At 41.0% G+C, this 23,187-nt stretch overlaps 2 protein-coding genes across 2 annotated transcripts; one reads left to right on the top strand and one right to left on the bottom strand.

The window, feature by feature from the left end:
- The first annotated feature begins 1,886 nt into the window (after window positions 1-1,886).
- TYMS (thymidylate synthetase) lies at window positions 1,887-11,439 on the top strand. The gene is made up of 7 exons (XM_082754259.1): window positions 1,887-2,154; window positions 2,836-2,909; window positions 4,149-4,323; window positions 6,221-6,322; window positions 7,490-7,665; window positions 9,665-9,736; window positions 10,666-11,439. Exons 1-7 carry the CDS (start codon window positions 1,977-1,979, stop codon window positions 10,801-10,803), a joined length of 915 nt encoding a protein of 304 aa, XP_082610385.1. The 5' UTR covers window positions 1,887-1,976; the 3' UTR covers window positions 10,804-11,439.
- A 3,531-nt stretch (window positions 11,440-14,970) lies between these two features.
- On the bottom strand, window positions 14,971-21,921 carry ENOSF1 (enolase superfamily member 1; the record flags this gene model as incomplete). The annotated part of the gene is given in 6 exon segments (XM_082755385.1): window positions 14,971-15,239; window positions 15,618-15,690; window positions 15,692-15,727; window positions 16,084-16,160; window positions 19,177-19,255; window positions 21,853-21,921. Coding segments are annotated over 6 exon segments (600 nt in total). The 5' UTR covers window positions 21,919-21,921.
- Window positions 21,922-23,187: the final 1,266 nt, after the last annotated feature.

Below are 23,187 nucleotides of genomic sequence, written 5' to 3'. Positions count from 1 at the left end.
CATGTTGTATTTGTTTTTACAGCAGGACTCTGATACATTCCCCATATATGTAATTGTCAAACATCTTTCAGATTAAAAATAATTTATTTATTTATTTTTCTCCTAGGAAAGAAGACGTGTGAAATCTTACGTCCTGAAATCCAGTATACTCTCCTTAGGTGCAATACTCCTTGGCTCGATGTACAGCTAATTGTTGAATGCCTATGGTTAAAGTAGCTGCATATAAATACAATTTTGCTTAATAAATACCATGATGTATCAGCTAGCAACTGATGAATGTAGCAATCTTTTAATTGGAAAACAAATTCAAGCCCATTTTAAGTGTCATTTGTTTAAATAAAATATTATTTATGTTGTAAATTAGGTAATCTTTGATAACCAGCTATGGTCCTGTTTATGCAAAGATTTAAGGAAATAATCAGCTCTAAGCATGCAAATAATTCCTATTTGCATACTTAAATTCAGGCACATTTTTAAGTCTTTTCCAGATTGGTCCCTACAGATGTTGCACATTCAGCTAAGTCTGAATCAACCAGATTTCCATATGCATATAGCATATTATTTTCCAATGAAAACTTTCCATCTCTTCTTCCAGTTCCTTTTGATGTTTATAACGCACATTAATTGACTTTTCTGAATATGCACTAATGAGTAAGTCTTCTGCCTTTGGCACTTTTTTATTTGTAGTTCTCCTCTGGAGCCATAATTAACAGGGAACCCTTTATCAGAAAAGATGTTAAAGATGTTTGTCTTTTCCTACATTATACACTTTAGCTTGCATGGTATTTGCAAATTATAATAAAGGTTAAGTACTGATACATCTCTCAGAAGCAGAGTTCTAGGTAATTTGGTTTCATTTACTGTGCCTGATATTTCTTAGAATTTTTGGCCCATGGTGATATTCACCATTTTCAACTGTCTTTGCTAATGAAGTTGGATTCATTTCAAAATGTACAAAACCATGCAAGTGACACAAGAAAAATAGTAATTTTATTGTCTAAATAGTAGGGAAGATATAGTTTCCTGCCTGCAGTAAGGAGAAGTAATACTTTCTAGTAAACAGTCCTCTGTTCCATTCATCCATTTATCCATCTCCATTCATCCTTCGTTATATATGCCTGTATTGCAGGATCCTCATCTTGAGAGATTAGTAGTCATAACTTGTGCAATCACACTAGTACTTAGAAAGTTGGGTTTTGTCTGAGAGATAAGAGACTCTAAGACATACTAGTGAAGAAATATTCAGGGAAGAGCTTGATGAACAGAATCTATCTAGAAAAATTTCGGATGATGCTGCATCGGGAATCATTTCAATCAGTTCAGAAGGCACAAGTCAGAATGCAAAACGACGCTGAAAAATGGGGGAGAGAAGCTCAGATCGACAAGATGAAACTCAGTAAGAGCCAGCACCGAGTGCTACCCGTGGTGAGAAGGTATGGCAGAGAAGGAGCCCAGCTGTAAAAGCACGGGTGGGTGTAACATGGGAGGCGAGCCTGTGCATGGGGCATGGTGCTGCAGGAGCATCTGACAGAAGATGAGGGAGGCAGGTGCTGAGCTGCACTCGGGGCTTTGGGTATTGAGGTCGAAGCCATCCCTCCTGAGGTGTTGCAGCCTGCCAGCACAGGCCAAAGCCTTCTGTCCTGCTACCAAAGAGACCAGAGATGGATTAATTTGCCCGTGGGGTGGAACATGTGAGAAGTCAGGGCAGTTTGGTGCCCAGGCTCGGTTAGGTTTTCGGGAAAGGCCTGCCAGGCTGCGTGCAAGGGGGCCCCGGGCAGAGCCGTGGGGAAAGCCACCGCGGAAGGGGGGGGAAGAGGAAGGGGAAGCGCTGCTCCCTCTGCTCCTCCCAGCCTTGCTGGGCGGGAAAGTAAAACTTCTGGCGGGCTCGGACGAGAGGCCGAGGGCCTGGGGACAGCCCGAGCCGGAGCCGGAGCTCCCCAGGCCGGCGGGGACAGCCCGGGCTGCCCACTGCCGCCATGCCTGCGGCGGGGGAGCCGCTGAGCGCGGCTGCTAATGGGCTGGAGCCGATGGCCGGCGAGCTGCAGTACCTGCAGCAGGTCCGGCACATCCTGCAGCATGGGCACCGCAAGGACGATCGCACCGGCACCGGCACCATCTCCGTCTTCGGCATGCAGGCTCGATACAGCCTCAGAGGTCGGCACCGAGGCGGGACCCGCGGCCCCAGAACCGCCCCGCAGTGCTGGGGGTCGGGCGCCATCTTCTCTGCCCGGGGGGCTGCGGAGGTGTTTGGGGGCAGCCCTGCAGCCCCCTCGCCCTCGTCCAGGCTGCCACGACTCGGGGACACCCCCAGCAATGCTTCTTGTGTTTTAGGGAGGAGTGGCAGTGCCCCGGGGTGCGGTGGTGAAAGGGGGGAGATGGGGAGGGAACCTTCCTGCTGTGCGGGCAGAGGAGGGAGAACTGGTGAAATAGGTTTGTGTATGCTCTAAAAGTTTCCCCTCAGCCTCCTCTGAGGTAGGATTGTTTATCCTATAAAAGTTTATCCGAATCCTCCTCTTTCTGCTTTCTACATGCACGGCCTACGTGGCCCCGCATGCTGCCCCATGGTGTCCCTGGTGGCGCTCTGCAAAATCCCCCTCTGTAAACCATCGACCTCCACCTGCCGCCGCACTTTGCTCCAGGAAAAGAAAAGCCAGGCTCTTATCTTCCTCGGTCCCAATAACAGCATTGCACATCCTTTCCCAGCGTCTTACCTCATCTCCAAACTCCTGAGCATCAGATGAGGACGCTGTCCTCTGGAGAAAACCCTAGGTCAGTTCGCCCTAACAAATTGGTGGTCATCTCTGACACCTTGTATCTGTATATTATTTTTTTCAGATCAGTTTCCACTGCTAACAACCAAGAGAGTGTTCTGGAAAGGCGTGCTGGAGGAGCTGCTGTGGTTTATCAAGGTTCAGTATTTGGATGTCTCTATCAGTAGCAGGCCTGCAAATAATGTCAAAACAACTTTCTGGTATGGAATAGGTTAAGGAATTTGGGATGGCTGCAGGTACTTCTGTTCATGCAGCAGAACACGCTGCATGCTCAAGACAATTATCTTCGAGACACTGTATATTTTAGTGAAGACTATTGCATTGTTGCAAATCATTTTTTTTCCTCTGTTTCAAGGGAAATGGCCTCATACAGTGAGTGCTTGTGCTATTTTAGCAATGCTCTGCAGTTGCAAAGCCTAATACAGTCTCTCTTATTAGTGTTTGTGTAAGAAATAGTAATATGAAGTAGCTTGTAAACAATTTAATGATCCACTTTTTAATATTGAGGTAGATTGTATTGATTTGAATAGAAGCAAGCAGTGAGGAACCACAGATGCAGTAAGACTGATGTAAACATTAGGCTTTTTAGCAGTAAAAACTGAGACCTAATAGCTGACTGAGAGCTAATAACTGTAGTTAGAGTACTAAAATTCTGTAGATGATATGTTGCTGTACAAGGGTTCTTGATATGTTGTGACAATGTACTGGTGTGTGAAAATCTACCTAATCATTTGCTAAACAGCAGGACTCAAATACACACTTTTTTTTTTTTTTTAAGTATCCTTTTCCCAAAGATAAAAGGCTGGATACTCCCCAAAACAGAACACTTGTTATGCTGGATTTGTGAGTTTGCTGATTTGGAGTTGTTGAGGAGCTCATTGTTCTACAGCTCTTGTTGGATGACTCTAGGTCATTTTGTAACATTTTTAATTTTTGTCACGCTAACAAGAGGGATTTTAAGACCTTAAGCTCATTATAGGTGGCTTGGGAAAGACAATGTCTAGGCCATCCTTTTTTTGTTTACTTTTATCCATCCGAAAGCAAAATGTTTTTCTCTGTAGATGTGCATGTGAAATGATATACTGCGGGTGACCTTGAGGCTGTACTGTTTATGTCTTCACAGTTAAAATAATCCCGAGTTAAATAACAGGAGCATAGCATCTCAAACCTCAGTCTAGTGTGTTGCTTGTAAGATTTATTCTGTCTAAGTGCAAGAACAGCACTAGTATAATAGTATAGTATAATAATCAGACTGTTTATCCTGTATGTTAAAAGTGGAGAGACGCTGTTGAATGTCAAAGCTTAATGCAGCTGTTTTGAATCATGTCGTCTGTGCTGGGATTAGGAGGTAGACTTTGTACTGTCTGTATTTTGTAGGGTTCGACAAATGCCAAAGAGCTCTCTGCAAAGGGTGTGAAGATTTGGGATGCCAATGGATCACGTGAATTCCTGGATAAGCAGGGTTTTGGTACCAGAGAGGAGGGGGATTTGGGACCAGTTTATGGTTTCCAGTGGAGGCACTTTGGAGCAGAATACAAAGATATGCACACAGGTAATCAGATAAAAATGCATTTGATTGCTTAGTGGGATGACTGTAACACCTCACTTCTGTTGGACTGTTGTTAAAAGGACTGTTCACAGGGTGACCTGAAATCGAATGAATAATCTGTCAGAGAGGGTGAGTTTTGCTTTCTGAATCTAAATATCCTGAAAGAAGTAGCATTGTATGTTGTAGTTTGGCATTTATAGAACAGAGGAATCATAAGGTGTGTGTTACTTTACTTTAATGTAGAGTTGGTATGGGCATTGACAGATGGAAAGATAGGTATCTGTATTGTAATCCAGAAACGTGAGCTCTCTCAGTGTGATGGCAGTGGGACACAGACTGCACTCTGAATTCTAACACAGGATCCTAACTCCATAATTCACTTGTGCTGGCAGGAGCTGATGTTAGTGCACGATGTCCATGGGAGACTGTGGAACAGAAAAGTATTTCCATTTTAGCTGGAACTATATAGGATGTATCCATAGCTGATGATGCTGTGGATAGAATAGCTGTAACAAATTATGATGTGATGCAATATCTGTTGATACTATTTTCAGTGGAACTGGTCCATTAAACTCACTCTGAAGTGTCTGGATGGCTCTTTCTAAATCATCAAAGCAGAGGACATGCAAAAACTTAAAAGGACTGCCATAAAAAATGAATCAAAAAAAAAAAAAAAAAGAATATCCCTGTCTGGTTGGTGTGATTTTTTTAACTCATGTAGAATATCAAAATGGTTAATTGTAATTTTTCCTGCATTTTCTTGTCAATGCATTCTCAAAGTTGACATTAGTTATAGATGTTGTACTTAATGTTGGCATGTTGACCACTGGCAGAGTACAGTTTTATGTTAACACAGGTGGTCCAAATGGTGAATTGGCAAAAACTTACAGAAATGTTTTTGCTTTACTGAATTTAAAAGAACTGAGGCCTAACATAGTGTAGCAAAAATGAACAACATAAATACCCTTAACTTTTGTTGCTAATGGATTTTGTTATGTTTTGCTACTAATGGATAGGTAATTAGCTTCAGGAGCTAACAAAACCATTTGAGAAGGCTTCTGGCACAGTGCTGCTGGCAGAAGAAATCCCTGAGATGCTAATTATGTATTACTACCTTGCTTCCCAGCCAGCTTGGGTCTCTCCCTGTAACCATAATTTGGTGTTGTGTTGCAATAAGAGTTATTAGAAAAAATTAGTTACCAACCATGCTGATTCACTGGCATGAGTCAGAATAATGAATAACAACTAATGACTCTTTTATTTTGGAATCCATTCTGCTGGTAAGTTAATTCCAGTGAATTTCGTGTATAATTGATACTGAGCCTAAGATCAGCCAGCACAAGGGTCAGTGGGTGAATTATAATATCCTGCAATATACGAGATGAAAGTTCCCTTCTGGCACTGAATGTTATGGAAATTTAGTTTTTATAAATGACCTTGTGAGCTCTAGATCATAGAATCATAGAATGATGGTTTGGGTTGGAAGAGACCTTAAAGCTCATCAAATTCCAAACCCTCCTGCCATTGTTTTCTGGGATGTAGTGTTCATGCAGATTTCTTCTTTGGTCTTAAAAAATGTCTAGTTGTTGATGCCTGGAAGAAAATGTTCTAAATAGGAACGTTCCCATTTGAACGGATGCTAAAGGTACTGGAAGCACACAAGAGATTGTGGGACATACTGTAATACCATCATGAGAATTTCACAAGCTTTAGAGCACCCAAAGGAAGACCAAGAATAGCCTACACTTGGAAGGTGCAAACTGATAAATCTAGTCATTTTCAAAGTTCCACTAAAATCTTCAGAGATTGGGGTATGACCTTTCAGTGGGGTGTGAGCTGGGCTTTAGAAATAAATCATGATTTGAATCTGACTTAGATCATATTTGGTATCTTTCTTCAGATTATTCCAACCAAGGAGTTGATCAGCTGAAAAATGTGATCGATATGATCAAAACCAATCCAGATGACAGAAGAATCATTATGTGTGCTTGGAATCCCAAAGGTACTGAACAGCGCACATTAAGGGAATGCAGTTGAATGTTATCTTACTGTATGATAACCTAGGTTCTAATTACTGTGTCAGCAATCAGTTCCATCTTGGTGTCTTTGCTTATTCTTCATAAAACTACCAGGAAAAAGTAGGTCACTGAGAGCAATAAAAATGGTCAGGGGTTATCAGCTTGGTTCTCTTTCTACTTAATTCTCATGTTCAGGCCTCATAATTTTTGAACGATTACTCCAAAGTTTTTCTCAGCAGCTTAGAGTGAGGGATATAGATGGCTACCAATGACAGAAGTTGTTACGTTAAAAAGGTTAAAAAAAAAAGTATACCAAAGCAGTATGCCTGTTTTTAAGACATATATTAAACCATAAACTTAAAACCTTGCAACTATAGAACAAAAACATTATTTGTGTTGTAATTATATTCTTTGGATATACGTGTGTCTAGATGCCTACTCACTCTGTAGCACTGCCTCTAAATAAGAGCTGCTGCTAGAGTACATTCTACTTCAGCAGCAGTAGTTCCATGCCCACAAAAAAAATCCCCCCAGCATTTTCCACTTATGTCTCTAAAAGAGGTTTCCATGCACTGTTGCTGGTATTTTTAAGGTTAAACACTCTCAGATACCAGGAGTGGGTTAAAGTTTTACTTACCTAGCTGTAAATTTACTATCTTCGCTTTTAAGTGTAGATAATCACTCAAAAGATCTTTTGTTTGTTAATTAGTTTATTGTTGATCACTCAGTTTTATATCAACAAGCAGTAAAGATACATTGCAGTGAGAAGAGCATAAGATGAAGCTGTTGGAAGTTGCTTTAGGGTACACGCTTAATTTTAGTCTTAATGCCTTCCTTTAGGGAAATCAATTGGCTCACCTAGGTGAGTAAAACCAAACTGCTGTGCAGCATTATGGCGTAAATCTGTTCTGTGGAATATCTGTTTATGATTTTTCTAATCATACAGCCCAGGAGACAGCTTGTCATGACCCAGTCTTAATTGCTTAGGCAGCAGGTGCTTTTAAACAAGAGAAAACAGAATGATAGTGCAGCTTGATATTGCTGTCTACTATATCTCACCAAGTGCTTGTTCAGTTTTTGCATTTTCTACGTTTATGACACGAATGCTGTTTTGACTTTTTTTCCCTTTCTTCCTGTATTGCAATTCCTAGATATTTCTCTGATGGCTTTGCCACCTTGTCATGCTCTTTGCCAGTTCTATGTTCTAAATGGTGAATTGTCTTGCCAACTCTATCAGAGGTCTGGAGATATGGGACTAGGAGTGCCTTTCAATATTGCCAGCTATTCACTGCTCACATACATGATTGCCCATGTCACAGGGCTGAAGGTAGGCTAATCGATCATTTTACCTGGTATTGTTTGAAGAGTGACAAAGTTGATACTCTGGTGTTATGTCCAAAAAAACTGGACTGAACAGACTTTTCAGATTCTTGCTGAAATACGTGTAAAAGAGGTTGGCAGTTGGGATCAGCAGTGTAAGAATTCTTAAGTTCAGGTCAAACAGAGGAGATCCTCCATGTCTCTGTAACTGAATGTGTGAAAACTGACTTGTTCCAGTTCTCCACTACTCAGAAATCTTAACTGAACATTTGATGTTATGGAATAACAGCATACAAGTGATTAAATTTTGTAGAATTTGTTTTTTTGTTGTAAGCGACAGCTTTTCTTGTAAGCAACAGCTCAGCAGTTGCTGTCAAGATTCCACTTTGGATATTCTGCCCACCTAACTTCCTGCTATAATTTCAGTTTTGTGGCTTTATTTAATTATTTATTTGTTTATTTTTCCTACTGTAGATGGTTATGTAGAGTGGCAGTATGTGCTCAGATGGGTACTACCCTGATTCCAGAACTGTATTTTGCAGCTCGGTAGAATAATTTAAGTAGTCCACAGCCTTATACAAGCGAACCCCCCTCGTCTTTAGAGCACTTAAAGATTAAACCAGCAAGGCCATTTGGGCCTGATCCTCCTGCCACCAGCAACATGAAAGGGAACTTAAGGTAAAATAAGAAAGTAGGGTAAAATCAAACTTCACAGCAAAAGAACAGACATACTTTTAAAAATAGGCCAAAGTACTAGGAAAAGCAAAAATAACATTATGTCCATAAAGTAGCTCTTCCCCCTCCACCACTTCCTCTCACAGCTTTGATGGTTTCCTTTTTTTCCTGTGGAGAGATCCACAAATCTTTGCTTTTAAAATCCAGAACACTGTGAAATATTACAAGGAGAAATGCTAGGTGATACAGAGCTCTGAATAAGTATTTTAATATCTTGGTTTGTATAAAATTGCAAATTAAATAGATTTTTAAAACATGTGTATTGGGTAGCGATAAATTTTAGTTTTCAATTTTTTTTGCCCTACTTATCGTTAGTTGAGAAGCCTCTGAAGACAGACAATTTTGACCACTCAAGGTAGGTGTCTGAACTAATCATAAAATATCCTGAGTTGGAAGGGTCCCTCAAGGACCATCAAGTCCAACTCCTGGCTCCACACAGGGTTACACAAAAATCAGACCATGTGTCTGAGAGTGTTGTCCAAACACTTCTTGAACTCCAGCAGGCTCAGTACCGTCCCTGTGCCCAGCCACCTGGGTGCAGAACCTTTCCCTAACCCCCAGCCTGACCCTCCCCTGTCCCAGCTCCATGCTGTTCCTTTGTAACTAAGTACAAGGAAAAATTCCTTGCCCTTTCTGTACTGTAGCAGTGTAATTTCTGAGTATCAGACATACAGCATTTAGCATGATGTATCCAAAGGCTCATCTACATTGGTCAGAGGTTGATAAAATAGCCAGTAAAACTTACGTTAAATTAGGTTTTCCAGGGTTGCTAAATCACAGAACTTTCAAGCCTGCAAAACTCATTTGGATGCTGGATAAATGCATTAGCCTGTGACTGACACCTCCATTGCCACAAACTACATTGTACAGTAGTGACTAAAGTTGCTAGTTTGAAACAACTTCAGCAAGTCCTACTTGCTGAGGATGTGGAAGAGAAAGCTGGATGTCACTGCCACACCTGTTCCCAACTGGGTGAACAGATCAGTAGTACTCCATTCAGTCACTCTAACTATTTCCCGAGGAAGATTAAGATTTCAAGGATATATATTTTTTAGTACATTAATGGGAATTTCATTATGTTTTTATTAACCATGCATGCATCTGGGAAGAGACTGTCCTCTGAAGTTTGCAAGGATGTCTTGATAATGTAATCCAGTACAGAAGCTGCAGTTCCATGCTAGCTGTATGATGCTAAGAATCAACACCGTAGGCATTGTAATGTTGTGCTTTCTTGAAATCTAACTATTAGAACTATTTTCCTTTCTCTTCAGCCTGGAGAGTTCATACACACATTAGGAGATGCTCACATATATCTGAATCATGTGGAACCTCTAAAAATTCAAGTAAGTACTTACTCTGCGTTCTTGTATCCTTTTATCTTCCACAATGCTCATCCAATACAAAGTTATCTTGGTGTTGTAATTACTATTTTGCAGATACTCATTTGTATGGCTTTTCTTACATTTCTGTGCTAATAATTGTAGTATCAGAACTGGGTATTATCGTAATAAACTGCCCTTTAACCTATGTTCACCTCTGTTTGCAAACAGAAACATAATACAAACATGACTGAAAAGTACATCAATGTACCATTCCAGATTGAAATGTACTATTCCAGAACCAAGTTAGAGATCCAGAGTCTGTACCTTACTTTTGACTTCATCATTACAAAACCTTAGAAAACCATTCTGCCTGATAGGATAAACACAAAATAAAATGTCTTTGGAGTACAGCAGAAAAGGCTAACTCATCAATTCACATTAGTTAGTCGCTATTACTATTTGGCTGAATAAGGGTATATTTTCTTCAGAATCTAATTTGGTGCAGTAGAAACAATTAGAATTTTATTTGATTAGACTTGGCTCGGAGTGAATATCCTCACCATTCATATGGTTCAAAACCATCCAGAGAACTAGTTACTGGTTTGGGCCCTAATGTTCCCATGAGAAACTGCAGCACATTGGATGCACATCTGGGTCAGAATTTCCAATTTAGTTTCCTCTGGAAGGAATTTAATTTGCATCCATGAGAATTGCTCTACAAACTGAAACTGCTTGCAGTGCATTCGGACACTGCTGCTTCCAATCAAAATACTAAATTAGATACTGCCAAACTGTATTGTAATTATTTGCCTTTAACTCTTCATGGGGAGGGGGGAGAATCTACATGGTGTAATCTGAATTGAGATTAATGAGATCGAATTTATAACATAAAATCTCAGCCTCCAAGTATTACCTTTGTACAATAAACTAAGGACATGCTTTTATTTCAGCTTCAAAGGGAGCCAAGACCTTTCCCCAAACTCAAATTTCTTCGTAAGGTTGACGACATCTGTGACTTCAAGGCAGAAGACTTTGAGATTGAAGATTATAATCCTCATCCACCTATTAAAATGGAGATGGCTGTTTAATGCTATAGAACAGCTTCTATTAACATGGAAATTTACCTAAGCTACTTAGCTTTCTCTGTGCTTACAGTAACTTTTTTTTTTTATATATACTTCAAAAGGTATATGCTTTATTATTGAAAAATAAATGGGTGATAATAGGTCACTGTTATCTTCAGTACTGAGTTGTCATAACAGAACAGATTTCTAGGCATGGAAAGCACTTCTGTTTTTTCCATCTGTTACAAAGCAGAGCGGAATTCTTAGCTTCTGTGAGTTGAAAGAGTTTGGATTATTCCTTCTGTGTAAACAATGCATATACTATGCAGATGTTACCCCAGCTTTAGGTTGTTTGTGAGATGGTTTTCTACTCATCATTTCAGTTAACAGCGGCCATTTCAGTTACCATTCATCTACTATTTCTGAGTTGTACTTGCATAGATGATTAATTTAGTACTGAAAATAAGAGCTTTTATGTGTGATAGAGGATTTCTTCAAGTTTATAGAAGTCTTTAAAACGCATATGTTTAATAAAGCTTTTTTTTTAAAAAAAAGTCTTTTGGAATGGATGATGCATATTTAATTTTAGTATGTTTGTAGTAGTAAGTAAGAGCTGGGAAATAAAGGTACATGCTGTTAGTCAATAAGAGTTGGAAAACAAAGGTGAATTCTAGTTTAGCAGTCTGCTACCTCTCTGCTACCATGGGCAACAGTTTCCTGTATCTCCTTACATAAAGAAATCAACTTTCACTGTAAAACTTGTGTCTTTCTGCCCTTATTCACTCCTATTCAATACATTAATACTAGTAGAAAAAATGTATTTTAATTTCCAACCAGTAGGATTTACTAAGCTTAAATTATTGCTTTCTTTCTCTGGCATGTAGCCCAACACACAGAATGGGGAAAAGAGGATGTCATTGCCTTTTGTAAGTGCACCAAATGTAAATAAGCCACTGCTTATTAGACAGGTTCTCCTCAGCATCTTTGGTAGTCCATCTTTCTTGAACAGAGATGATCAGACTGTACATACTATTTCATCTGAGATCATACCAGAAACCTGCTTAATACATGGAAGGATCAAACCTTACCTTTTTCTGATCCATTAAATGGATGCTCAGTAGCTAGCCTGTAGTTAAACACACCTGGAGGCTTAACTGTCTTTCAAATTACTGAATTCACAGACAGTAGCAGTATTCTTGTTACTAGTCCTGAAAGCCATGTCACATACTCTTTCCTGTAAATTTCATCCCAGCTCTAGCAGTTTTAAAGTTTGGCTCTTTGGTGCCATCTATATTAATCATACCTTGCAGCTTTAGGTCGTCAGCAGCTTCTTACAATGACCATACTTTAGTAAGTTAACCATTCTTGAGTGTATTTACAGTCCTCTAAAGTACAAGAAAAAAGTTTAGGTTGTGCATTCACTTAAGAGTTCTGCCTACACTTAGCAAGTTAAGTTCCTTTTGCTGGAAGCCACTTTATGTAACACCTCAGTGAAGGTGGAATGTGCAGGGTGTTTTAGCAAGTGTAGCTAGAGAGAATGTGAAGCAAAATGTTGGCCTCAAGGCTTGAGTAGAGGGAATTAGCACACGGTGAAGTTGACCAGTACAGACACACCCAGACATGAAAAGAAAGAATGTAGAATAGGAATCATTGCCTGCCTTTCATAAACTGAACACAAGTTATTCAAACCATTAAAAAAAATATTAAAAAATCTTCTTAAGTATGAAGCACAACAAATGGTCTATCTTCCCATGGGTGTAAGGACTTATACAGAATGCTTAAACGTGGTAACAGACCTGTTCATAGCTCTGGAAGAGCTACTTCTTTTCACTAGGAATTAACTAAAATATCACTGTTCTCCTTTATTAGCATGATTTAGTACTGATAGCAGTTGTTGAGCTGAAGCACGGACCTTAAAGTCCAAGCTAGTTTACGCTGCTCAAGAGATCAGAAAGATACAAAAAAGTAGAAGTGGTTTATTATACAGCAGGCTTTAATGTGACTTAAATCAATAAGTGTGAGACTAGCATATTTTCAGGCAAAGGAAATTAATATTCAAAAAATATGAATATGTAGACTTAAACATGAGGTACTCAAAGAATTTAGAGAATGTGAAGACTGTTCACCACTGGCAAAGAGGGCTGGTATGACTGAAGACTATATTCAGAGCAGTATGTTAGACAAAACAGGACATTGCTAGACCTTTTGGGAAGCTATGAAAGGAACCCATAGGCCTTTTGAGAGAAGGGGGTGTTCCTGAACTTTCTGATGAATAAGCTGTCCCCAGCAGTTTCCTATCCTTCACACTTTCCAACTGATGACTTAAAGAGCCCTACAGGTGGTATTAGATGTCTTTACTGTCTTTATGTCATTACTAGCTCTGCATAGCTGTAGCATTTCTGAGTCCTTGCCATTTGCCCTGCTGAATGCTACACTCATTCTGCATCCCAGTTTGGTCTTGAAGTTTCCTCTTCCAGTCTTTCATCATTCCTTCTCCAAATGCATCCTTTCATCATTTCTTTCCCCAGTTTCCAGGGGTAATACAATCAGCTTGGAGACAGCAAAGAAATTTTGTACCACTTTGCTCAGATAGTAAAATCACAGGATGGTTTGGGTTGGAAGGGACCTTAAAGCCCACCCAGTTCCAACCCCCCCTGCCATGGGCAGGGACACCTCCCACCAGCCCAGGTTGCCCAAAGCCCCATCCAGCCTGGCCTTGAGCACCTTGAGGGATGGGGCATCCACAGCTTCTCTGGGCAGCCTGTGCCAGTGACTCGCCACCCTCTGAGTAAAGAACTTCTTCCTAATGTCTAACCTGAGTCTCCACTCTTCTAGTTTAAAGCCATTCCTCCTTGTCCTATCACTACACTCCCTGACAAGGGCTCTCTCCAGCCCTCCTCTAGGCCCCCTTTAGGTGCTGGAAGGTTGCTGTTGGGTCTCCCTGAAGCCTTCCCTTCTCTGAGCTGAACAACTCCAACTCCCTCAACCTGTCTTCACAGGAGAGGTGCTCCATCCCTCTGATCATCCTTGTGGTCCTCTTGGCTCACTCCAACAGGCCCATGCCCTTATGTTGGGGGTTCCAGAGCTGAGCACAGTGCTCCAGGTGGGGTCTCAGGAGAACAGAGCAGAGGGGAAGAATCACCTCCCTTGACCTGTCAGCCACACTTCTTTTGATGCAGCCTGGGATATGGTTGGCTTTCTGGGCTGAAATTATAAATAATAATTATTGTACATACATACACAGATATAGTACAATTATAAAATATAATATGATATGATATGATATAATATAGGATAATATAATTAATATTCATCAAGGCTGCTCTCAGTCCCTTCTCCACCCAGTCTGTATTTGTGCTTGGGTTTGCCCCAGCCCAGGTGCAGGACCTTGCACTTGGCCTTGTTGAACCTTGTGAGGCTCACACAGGCCCACCTCTCAAGCCCGCCCAGCTCCCTCAGTATGGCATCCCTGCCCTCCAGCCTGCTAACTGCACACACAGCGTGGTGTAACTGGCAAACTTGCTGAAGGTGCCCTCAATTTTCACTGTCCATGTGACCAACAAAGATGTTAAACAGCACCGGTCCCAACACTGCCCCCTGAGGAACACCACTAGTTACTGATCTCCACCTGGACATTGAACCATTAACCACAACTCTCCGAGTGCGACCATCCAGCCAATTCCTGACCCACTGAGTCATCCATCCATCAAATGCATGTTGCTCCAATTTAGAGACAAGGATATCACTGGGAACAGTGTCAAATGCTTTGCACAAGTCCAGGTAGGTGATGTCAGCTGCTCTTCCCCTATCCAGCAGTGCAGTAACACCACCGTAGAAGGCCAGCACGTTTGTCAGGCACACTAACTCCTTCTATGTTAGCTGAGCTTCTGTAACCCACGTTATTCCTTTTGTCTTATATGTTACAAAATTGGCCTTGCAGCAATACCTCTAAGAGTATTAGTTATCTGGTTATGGGAGATAAGGGGTCATAAAAGAAGGAATTGTCTCTGAATTTTGAGACTAACACCTCATCAATCATCAAAATCCATAGTCTATTCATTTGTCTGACTTGGTGAGTTTGCTACCTTATTGTCTGGGATCCGTGAAGTGTCTTGAAGATTGAATATGGCCCAGGTCTTGAGTACCTTTTATTAAAAATAAACTTTTCACTTTCATCTGCTTGAAATTTAATCACACTTCTAACTTCTCTTTGTAGCCCACAAGGGTTACAAGGCTAATGCAAGTTGGGAGCACCAAGTAGGAACATCTTTTTAAGAAAAAAAAAAAAAAAAAAGGAATCCCACGGTAAATTGTTACAGGAGTGTTTTGTATAACTAACATGCTTTCAACACTTCCTGATGCTGAAATATCATCAAATATTATCAAATGCTGGACCAATTCACAGAGGCCAACACTCTCAGCATGAGAGCAAACAGGCACTGAAAACAAAACAGCAATGCCTGTGTTTAATTAAGCACATGAGAGGAATGTTCTAAATAATAGAGTAAATGATAGAAGACTAAACGATAAAGATCAACAGTGTTTCTACTCCTTCATGATTTTTTAAAACGACTTCTGACAAACTGTCCTAGCAATTTCTGCCCCACATTACCCACAGTGACCAATACTGGGGATCAAAAGGGATCAAAGGTCTCGGGGCAGCCCTATAGCACAACATGAAACAAAGAAAATTACAGAACTGCATACAAGCTTATGCTTAGAAATCATGGACATGACAGCTGAAGAAACCAATCAGACTAGTTTGGAGGGGAGAGAGAAAAAGATTTTCTCATTCTTGATGCATTTTGCAGAGCCTTATTCTGGAGCTCTTTGTCCATCAGTGACAGACAAGGTTTCATTCACCCTTCCCTGCCTGCAGCTGTCACTTTGGCAATAACTCAAGGCACTAGCTTTGTAGGGGCTGTTTAAATATCACTTTGTTGTGGCACTGCAAGGGAAAAATAACAGGACCTGAAGTCTCCCAAATTAACATATTACAAGAGCTGCTACAAGAGCTGCTGGCAACTGATATCAAAACATTTGTACAGTGTCCCTTCTGTGTGGTTCAATAAATGCAAATTATTTTCATTACTCCATTTAAATGAAAGGTCGCATGAGTATTTGGATGAAACAATGTTCAAGGATGTTACCAATATTAAAAGAATCGGATTACACTTGTGAGTTACTATAAGGGCTATACCTGACCCAGGTCTGGATGAACTCAGTTACACAGAAGAAAAAAAAAGTCAGTGTGTTTGAGGGCAAGGCCTCATTGGAGTGTATTTAGAAATTCCTGTCCCTTACCTGGATGTTGAACCACACAAGGGAAAGGCAAAGTGAAAATGGCTCTTCCATTGCAGGACAAGGACAGCGGCTTTCACCTAAGCAAATAAGGCTGTCTTTGTAGTGAAGCCTTTAGGTAATGCTCACACAGACTGATCTGGCAGCTCTGCCAGATAATTGCCTCCCTGACTGCCTCAAGATCATTTCAGGATTTAGGCTCCTTTGGGAGCCCACTCAACCTCCTCTGGTCGCCTAACCTCCGTGTCCACAAGCAGGGACTGCAGATGCCCTGGGGGCTGGACTGTCTTAGCCATACTTCAGCACACTCAGTACTGAGCAGCTTTGGGATCTGCTTGCCTTTGTGAACAAGCAGCTATTCCCATTTTGAGACAGCATAAATGAATACAACAGCGATTTTGCTACAGGAAATCGTTCTTTCTCCCAGAGACCTGTTCAGATGAGAGATGGCCTGATAGAAAAGATGCACTTGGATAAGAGTCAGGGTTCAATTTCTAGCTGTGTTACAAATTTCCTGCCCGGAGCTTGGCTAAGTTGTTCAGTCAGTTCAGGCCTCACATTAATTTAACGGGTCTGTAGTATGGATAATGGTATTCCCTCTATTCGCAGGAGAATTGTGTGGATAAATACATTAAACACTTAATGTGGTTCTCAGATGTTATGGTGAAAAGAAGAAAAAGATTACACAAACTAACAAGTGAAGCCAATATTCAGGACTTGCCTTTACTTTGTAAAGCAGAGCTATACTGATGGGTGATACAAACACTTCCTAATAGATGTTCACCCCCTTCTGCAAATTAAGTGCCTTATCTACTGATAGAGAACAGCTGACAGCAAGAAGTACAATGAAATGTGTTGATAGCAGGGCTTGGCATGAGAAACTGGCAGCAGAGGAACTATGCTAATGCAATCATGTTGTTTCCAGTTGCTGCAGAGGAACGAGAATTTGTTAATTCGCGTTGCTTGGCTCTGTCGATTTAGTGTCAAGAGCTGGCAAGAAGATGGATGCAGTAAGAAAACATTTACTTCAGGCTGGAGACTGCTATTCTGAAAGGTTGGTCTGTTGGCACCTGGCTGCTTATGGTATATTTTGATACGGTTATGATATAAATTAGTTCTGGTCTTTGGACTCATTAAAATATTTAATGTGAAAAGTGTTTAGGTGTAGCCGATGGCGATGACTTAATACTGATGCTGACAAGGAGTTTCCTTGGGGGAAAGGAAAGGTTACGTGCAGCCTTATAACACAGCTGCATATATAACATCCAGGAGCACTGCAGGGAGCAGCCAGCCCTCACTGCACCCTGACAGGGGCACAGCACGGCATCTTCCTTCTGGCTCCTCTTCTCCAGAGGTTACTGCCTGCACAGCAGAGCTGGCCTCAGGGGAAATGTGTTTCTTCTCCACCACTCCATCCCACCAAGATGCACAGCACCACAGCTAAAGGCGCAGGCACAGCCAAGCGTGTCTGTCCAAGCATGGCGCTGCCTATGTGCCAGTCTCACCTGAGCAAAGCTTGGTGGAGAAGCCAAATTTCCCCTGGGGCGACGTGGAGATCAGACTATGAAATCTCATTGCTGCATCTGCTGTGAGCAGTAAGTATGGGATGAGCTGGCCAGGTTACATTTCTGTGGGGTCTTCAAGAGACCTGATTCTCAAGCAAATGGTGTACAGGCACCCTGACAGGCTTAAGAGGATGAAGTACAACTTGGTAATAGACTAACCTTCTGTGGATTTGGTCTCTGCAGTTGAGCTAATGCAGCACAAATAGATTAGACACAACAACAGGAGCCAGGAACTTCATAATTCGTACAACCGCTTGCTCATACAGCCACAGGAAGGGGTGCTGTGCTGAGCACAACCTGAGCACCACAGCCACAGAGGAAAAATCAGATCTGCTAGTAACCCTTGGGTTACTGGGGGATATCAGCAGCCCTGCAGCTCTGTCCAGACCACGTTGTCCAGGCCATGTTGTTCTGCAGGGATGCTCCTGGGAGCCTCTAGTCATGGATGTGGCAGCACTTTGCTCCATGCTGAGCAGCACAGACTTCTTGTGCCTTGCTTCTCTACCTCTGGTGTGGGCACTGACGATCACAGCTGCATGCTTTCATGTTTCTCACAGCTGAGGGGATATAATGTTAGCAGCTACTCTCTTAATTAAAAAAAAAATCTTGTATTTCCAGGTTGTTCACAGAAATCAGGTGTGAGAAGAAAGGAACCAGGGAGAGCAGGTGAAGGAGGCAGCCTTTGTAGGCAGTGGCTGTAATAGATATTGGGTAATTTTCAGCTGTAGTATTTAATTCTAGTGAGAAATGCAAAGGAGTTTTGGCACTAGCTCCAAAGGCTAGGTGTTTGTTGCATTAATTAAATAGTAATTAGGAAAAAGCCCACAACGCATACACATACATTTACCCTGTTGGTTGTCACACCAATTCCTAGCAGTGCTAAGGCCTGCAAGGAAATCACAAACATTCAATACTTGCTTCTGGTTTTTAATTCCCAACAGAGTTACCCAGTAGCATAAAGGATGGAATAACAGTTGATTCAGCATACTCATTTTATAGAAAATGTTACACACTTTATAAAACATTTTATTGATTTTTTTTTCTGCCTTCTCTGCTCAGCAAACAACATAAAGAAATATCAGTGTGTGCGGAGCAGCAAAGAAATGCATGTTCTGTACGTCTGGGGTTTTAATGGTGCTGCCAAGTGCAGCATGTGGAGAGCACAAATGCTGAACCAAATTTCCAGTTTCATTGGAAGCCACACATTTTTAAAAAAGTCCATTCACATTTCCTACTAAAAGTTGGCTGCCTTCCTCATGCAGACATTACAGTCGTTTTACATATTTTATTTTTTTTTAGGAACAAGCTATTCCTTTAAACTTAAGGGAATACAGGTGCAGAATGTGTGTCAGGGTCCTGTAGCAAATATATTTAATGACACCCTGAATAACAAGTTCAACCTGAACTCTGAGTATGTCAAGGAGCAGTATCAACATTACAATACAACTTTCTAGACTGAACTCACTGTGTCATTTTTTAAACAAATAATAATAGAAAAGCCCTCCAAAGAATATCATCTGGAGGAGTTGACTCCATGAAGGTTTAAATTCATCCATTTTAGTGACCCACTCTATTGCTTTTATTTCCCCTTGTTGGTTTGCATCTGGCATCTGGGGATAAGGAAAATAAGAATCAAATATGCTGCAGGATCCTATTGACTTTTTCTGTCAAACTCTAATAAAAAGAGCTGAAACACTGATATGAAATGATGGGAATTCAGGAAATAGAAAGGAAATTAAAAGCTGGAATTCACATTCTGCCTGTATTGTGTGCTTTTGGCCACATTTACTCCAGGAGCTCACAATGACTATAGCAATATCCAAACTAGGTTTGAGCCAGGCAGATCAGGAGCTGCAGGAAGGAGAGCAGAGTCTTCTGTGGGAATGAGTACATCTTGGCAGCATGTGTTGGATCAAAGCACCCTAAAGCACGGACGTGGCTGCCTAAAGTTTTCAGTGGAAAAGATTTTTTTTTTGACAAAAAACATAGTTTAAATAAGATGGCTTCCCAACCAGCACATCTCTCTCACACAAGGGAGAATTTTCCTGCCTTCAAAGAGTGAAACACCTGAAAAGGACACTACATGTCCTCTACAAGCTCTTCAGGTCCTTGTCATGCTGCATTCAGAGTTCCTGATTGGGGATTTTATGATATATGGCACCCCGTGCTGCACTGCAGCACCCACAGTAAGTAGGGAACAAATGGGGCAGAGATTCCAGCCCATAGCAGTCCAACAGAGCAACATTTCTGAATCAAGTGCGTGACTTCCATCTAATTATTCCTTAACAACCTTTCCTTTGGAAGACTCCCTGAATATAAAAGACATGCTAAATCTTCTAGAAGGCAATCCTCTACATGGGTTTCCTCCACAAACCTGAGTGAAAATTCTGGCACATAAAATGCTTAGTCATACATCCACCTCAATCATGTCAAATACTGCTCTTTTTTTGGTATTATATCACCATTCATTGCCATTATTAGTCAGGATCTGAAAAATGAAAAATAATCTTTATCAAGAAATGTATATAATGGGAGATATTTCATCTAAGGGTTTTGATGTAGCATAGTAACAAAAGGTGATATTCCCCATTATCTTGGCAGGGCCAGTCATTTGTCATATAAATCTGCATCTATGAATATTGCACTGCAGATCTGCACCCACCTTTATTTTGAAGCCAGATGCACATTTGGAACAAGATAGAGATCGCTTCTGAATGATTAATGCAGCTGTAAACTGGGATCCATAAACTAGAATTCACAATTGCAGCATCACCATCTTAATGAAAGAACTTTCTTATTACTTCTCTTATGAGTAAGCTTCAACCTACTCTGAAAACAACAGCAATGTTTGTTGTTTTATTTTTTTTTCTTTCATCAATCAATGGAAATGTGGTTATTGTCATTTGCAATCATCCCTCAGTTTTGCCATACCATTACTGCTTTTCTGCAATGCAGTATTATGCAGCAGTGGAATTGGGGAGGTGTCAGAGATATACAGAAGCAGACATCACTGCCTGTATCACAGACTTGAAAGAGTTAGATGAGATCTAGTCTATCTTTCTATTCAAAGCATAAAACACAGAAGATTACTACTCAGTACAAGTGTTTACTGCACCTTGTCCAGCCCTCTCTGGAGGCCTCTGTGTATAGATGCAAGTAAAGTTATATCAATTGCACACATTCAAATAACTCTAGAATAATATTCATTTACACATCTTTATAAAAAGACAAAAACTTTTTTTACTTCTTCCTATGAGGTAGCAGAAAGCCAGCAGAAAGTCAGATCAGACATATGAATAATATCCAGTTACAATACAGGAACCAAACTCAACTCAGTCAAGTATAATATATGACAAATTTTTCTAATCCAGGTAGGAATATCCCAGGACCAAGCACTGCTGTTTCTAGATATACCAAGAGGTGTATTTCCCAGAAGACAAATCCCAATTATATCAACTAAATGTGACACAAATAAACTGTCAAAGCTTTCACACCATTTTGCTGAAAGCCAAGTCCCATGCGCACGCCACCCTCTCAGGCAGGAAAGATGCTGCTCCCCAAAGGAAGATAGGGACCTTTCCCTGTTCACAGTTTCAAAGTATCCCCCAGAGCCAAGGCAACCAGAGGTGGTAGAAGAAACCAGCAATTATCAGACTTCAGAGGGTCATGTAATCAGCCAAGGAGACATCCCCACTTCTCAAACATGATTTTACTGCAGGTTAACAGCACTGTGCTTCTAATCATAGTCATCCTAGCACAGACTCAATGTGTTTTCATTAACTTGTAACAATCAGACTTTTGGTGCATACGCATCATGTTCCCAGTATCTCCATGTACTTTAGCTCCTGGTTTAACGCAACATGGCTGCACCAAAGTAAATTCTCTTGTACACAGCATACCAATATGAAGAGACTTCCATTTCAACCTTAATACCTAGTTCTCAATACACAAACTCTTTGGGTATAACCCAAGGAATAGAGAGGACTATAACACACTGTCTTACTGGGAGAATTAGTTAAATGGCATTGGGCCTGGTTTTTACCTCCCAAAATGTTTCTGCAAGTTTACTTTTTAACTCAGTCCAGCAAAACTTCTAAGTGTTTAGGAACAAGTAGTGAGAACTGATCGTCGTCTGCTAGCATTTCCCCATTCCATACACCATTTTAGGTCCTCCTGTTGCAAGAGTGAACATTCAAACCTGTTTTACCTGCTGGCCAGAGTAGTGCAGCCAGGCACAGGATGTTGTATAAGCAGGATATCCATGCTTCAGCATTTGCTATTCTGGAGCAGACAGTGACTGCCTCAAGCCAGGTGGTGTTTTAGTCAATAGAGGATTATTTTGTTAAATGGCCCATCAAAGACTGTTCTTTGGGGAAACTGAAGGAGTGGAGGTGTTTTGACCTCTTTTTTTTTTTTCTTTTTTTTTTTTTCTTAAAAGTAATAATTCTGACTCAATAGATCAATTTTTGAAGAACACCCTCTATCTTTTCTCTAGCTATTTCATTGCAAGAGAACTGCAAATCAGAAAAATCCTTGGAAGGAGCAGAGAACAGCATGATCTCCTTGCTAACCCAACACAAACAGCTGTATGCAGCACAAACCAAATGGCTGACTTTGTGCTTCTGAGACACAAGAGAAGATGCTGGCAAACGACATCCTTCATCTCACACAGTCCCCTTCCCATTCTCCACGAGATGCAGAGCAATGGTTTTTATCCAGTGCAGATCTGCTTTGGCTCATCCCTTTCCTTTTTCCCAAGCAGGCTGTTTTGGAGTGTTTCTGCTGGGGAGCAAGCATGTATTTCAAATTACACCAAAAGATTTCTCCTCACCCTCTGGATTTCATCATTATAATTGCCCCTCCAGCCTAAGCTGCACAGACTGGTGGGATATTCCTGAGCTACTCCCCCCAAAACTGGTGAAACAACTCAAGGATTAGGAAGAAGGAGGGTGCCAAGGTCTATCTTTGAAGGAAAGATGACTTACTATGAACTTTGTTAGCACATCAGCAAGATATCTGAAATCTATGCAGCACAGCAATTGTTTGGCATCTTGATTTAAGGATGGCATACAAAATAAAAAGCATAGCATAATAAGACAGTTTGATGAAAACAGGTGAAGTAATGCTAGCCACTTGAGGCATGGCTATCAATCTCTTCCCTTTTCCCCGTAAGCCAGCAGGGAACTCAGAGGCAGCAGCAGCTCTTCTAACCCAGCCCATCAGCTTGCGTTGCACTTCCAGACATGTAACTCTGTGGCTGTGAGTAGTTGATATAAACCCCGTCCTTTTAAAGTCTGTTCAAGCAGGAATGAAAAATTAAATGGGAAAGTCAAGTCAAACATCTCAGCTGTCATATTTACTCTGAGAAGCACCCTTGTTGTCACACCTCCTGCTCCCAGGGAAAAGCAGGCTCCTTTAGAACAGGAAAGTTAATCTTGGAAGTGAACAGAATTCCCCCAAAACGATCACTTTAGCAAACAGATCAGCACACGAGGCCCAAGTATTTGCTAGCAGACAGTGGTAGCAAATAAAGTTCAGTTGC

This window comes from Aythya marila (assembly GCF_965140915.1).
Source record: "Aythya marila genome assembly, chromosome: 2".
NCBI lineage: Eukaryota > Metazoa > Chordata > Aves > Anseriformes > Anatidae > Aythya > Aythya marila.
The sequence above is the reverse complement of the archived record's forward strand: the minus strand, read 5'-3'. Positions and strand labels throughout refer to the sequence as shown.

What these genes read in the sequence shown, in the direction of transcription:
- TYMS (XM_082754259.1), top strand. Translation starts at nt 1,977, where the DNA reads ATGCCTGCGGCGGGGGAGCCGCTGAGCGCGGCTGCTAATGGGCTGGAG. An exon ending in GGCTCGATACAGCCTCAGAG is followed by an intron (nt 2,155 to 2,835) that starts GTCGGCACCGAG and finishes TATTTTTTTCAG; the next exon opens with ATCAGTTTCCACTGCTAACA. An exon ending in ATACAAAGATATGCACACAG is followed by an intron (nt 4,324 to 6,220) that starts GTAATCAGATAA and finishes ATCTTTCTTCAG; the next exon opens with ATTATTCCAACCAAGGAGTT.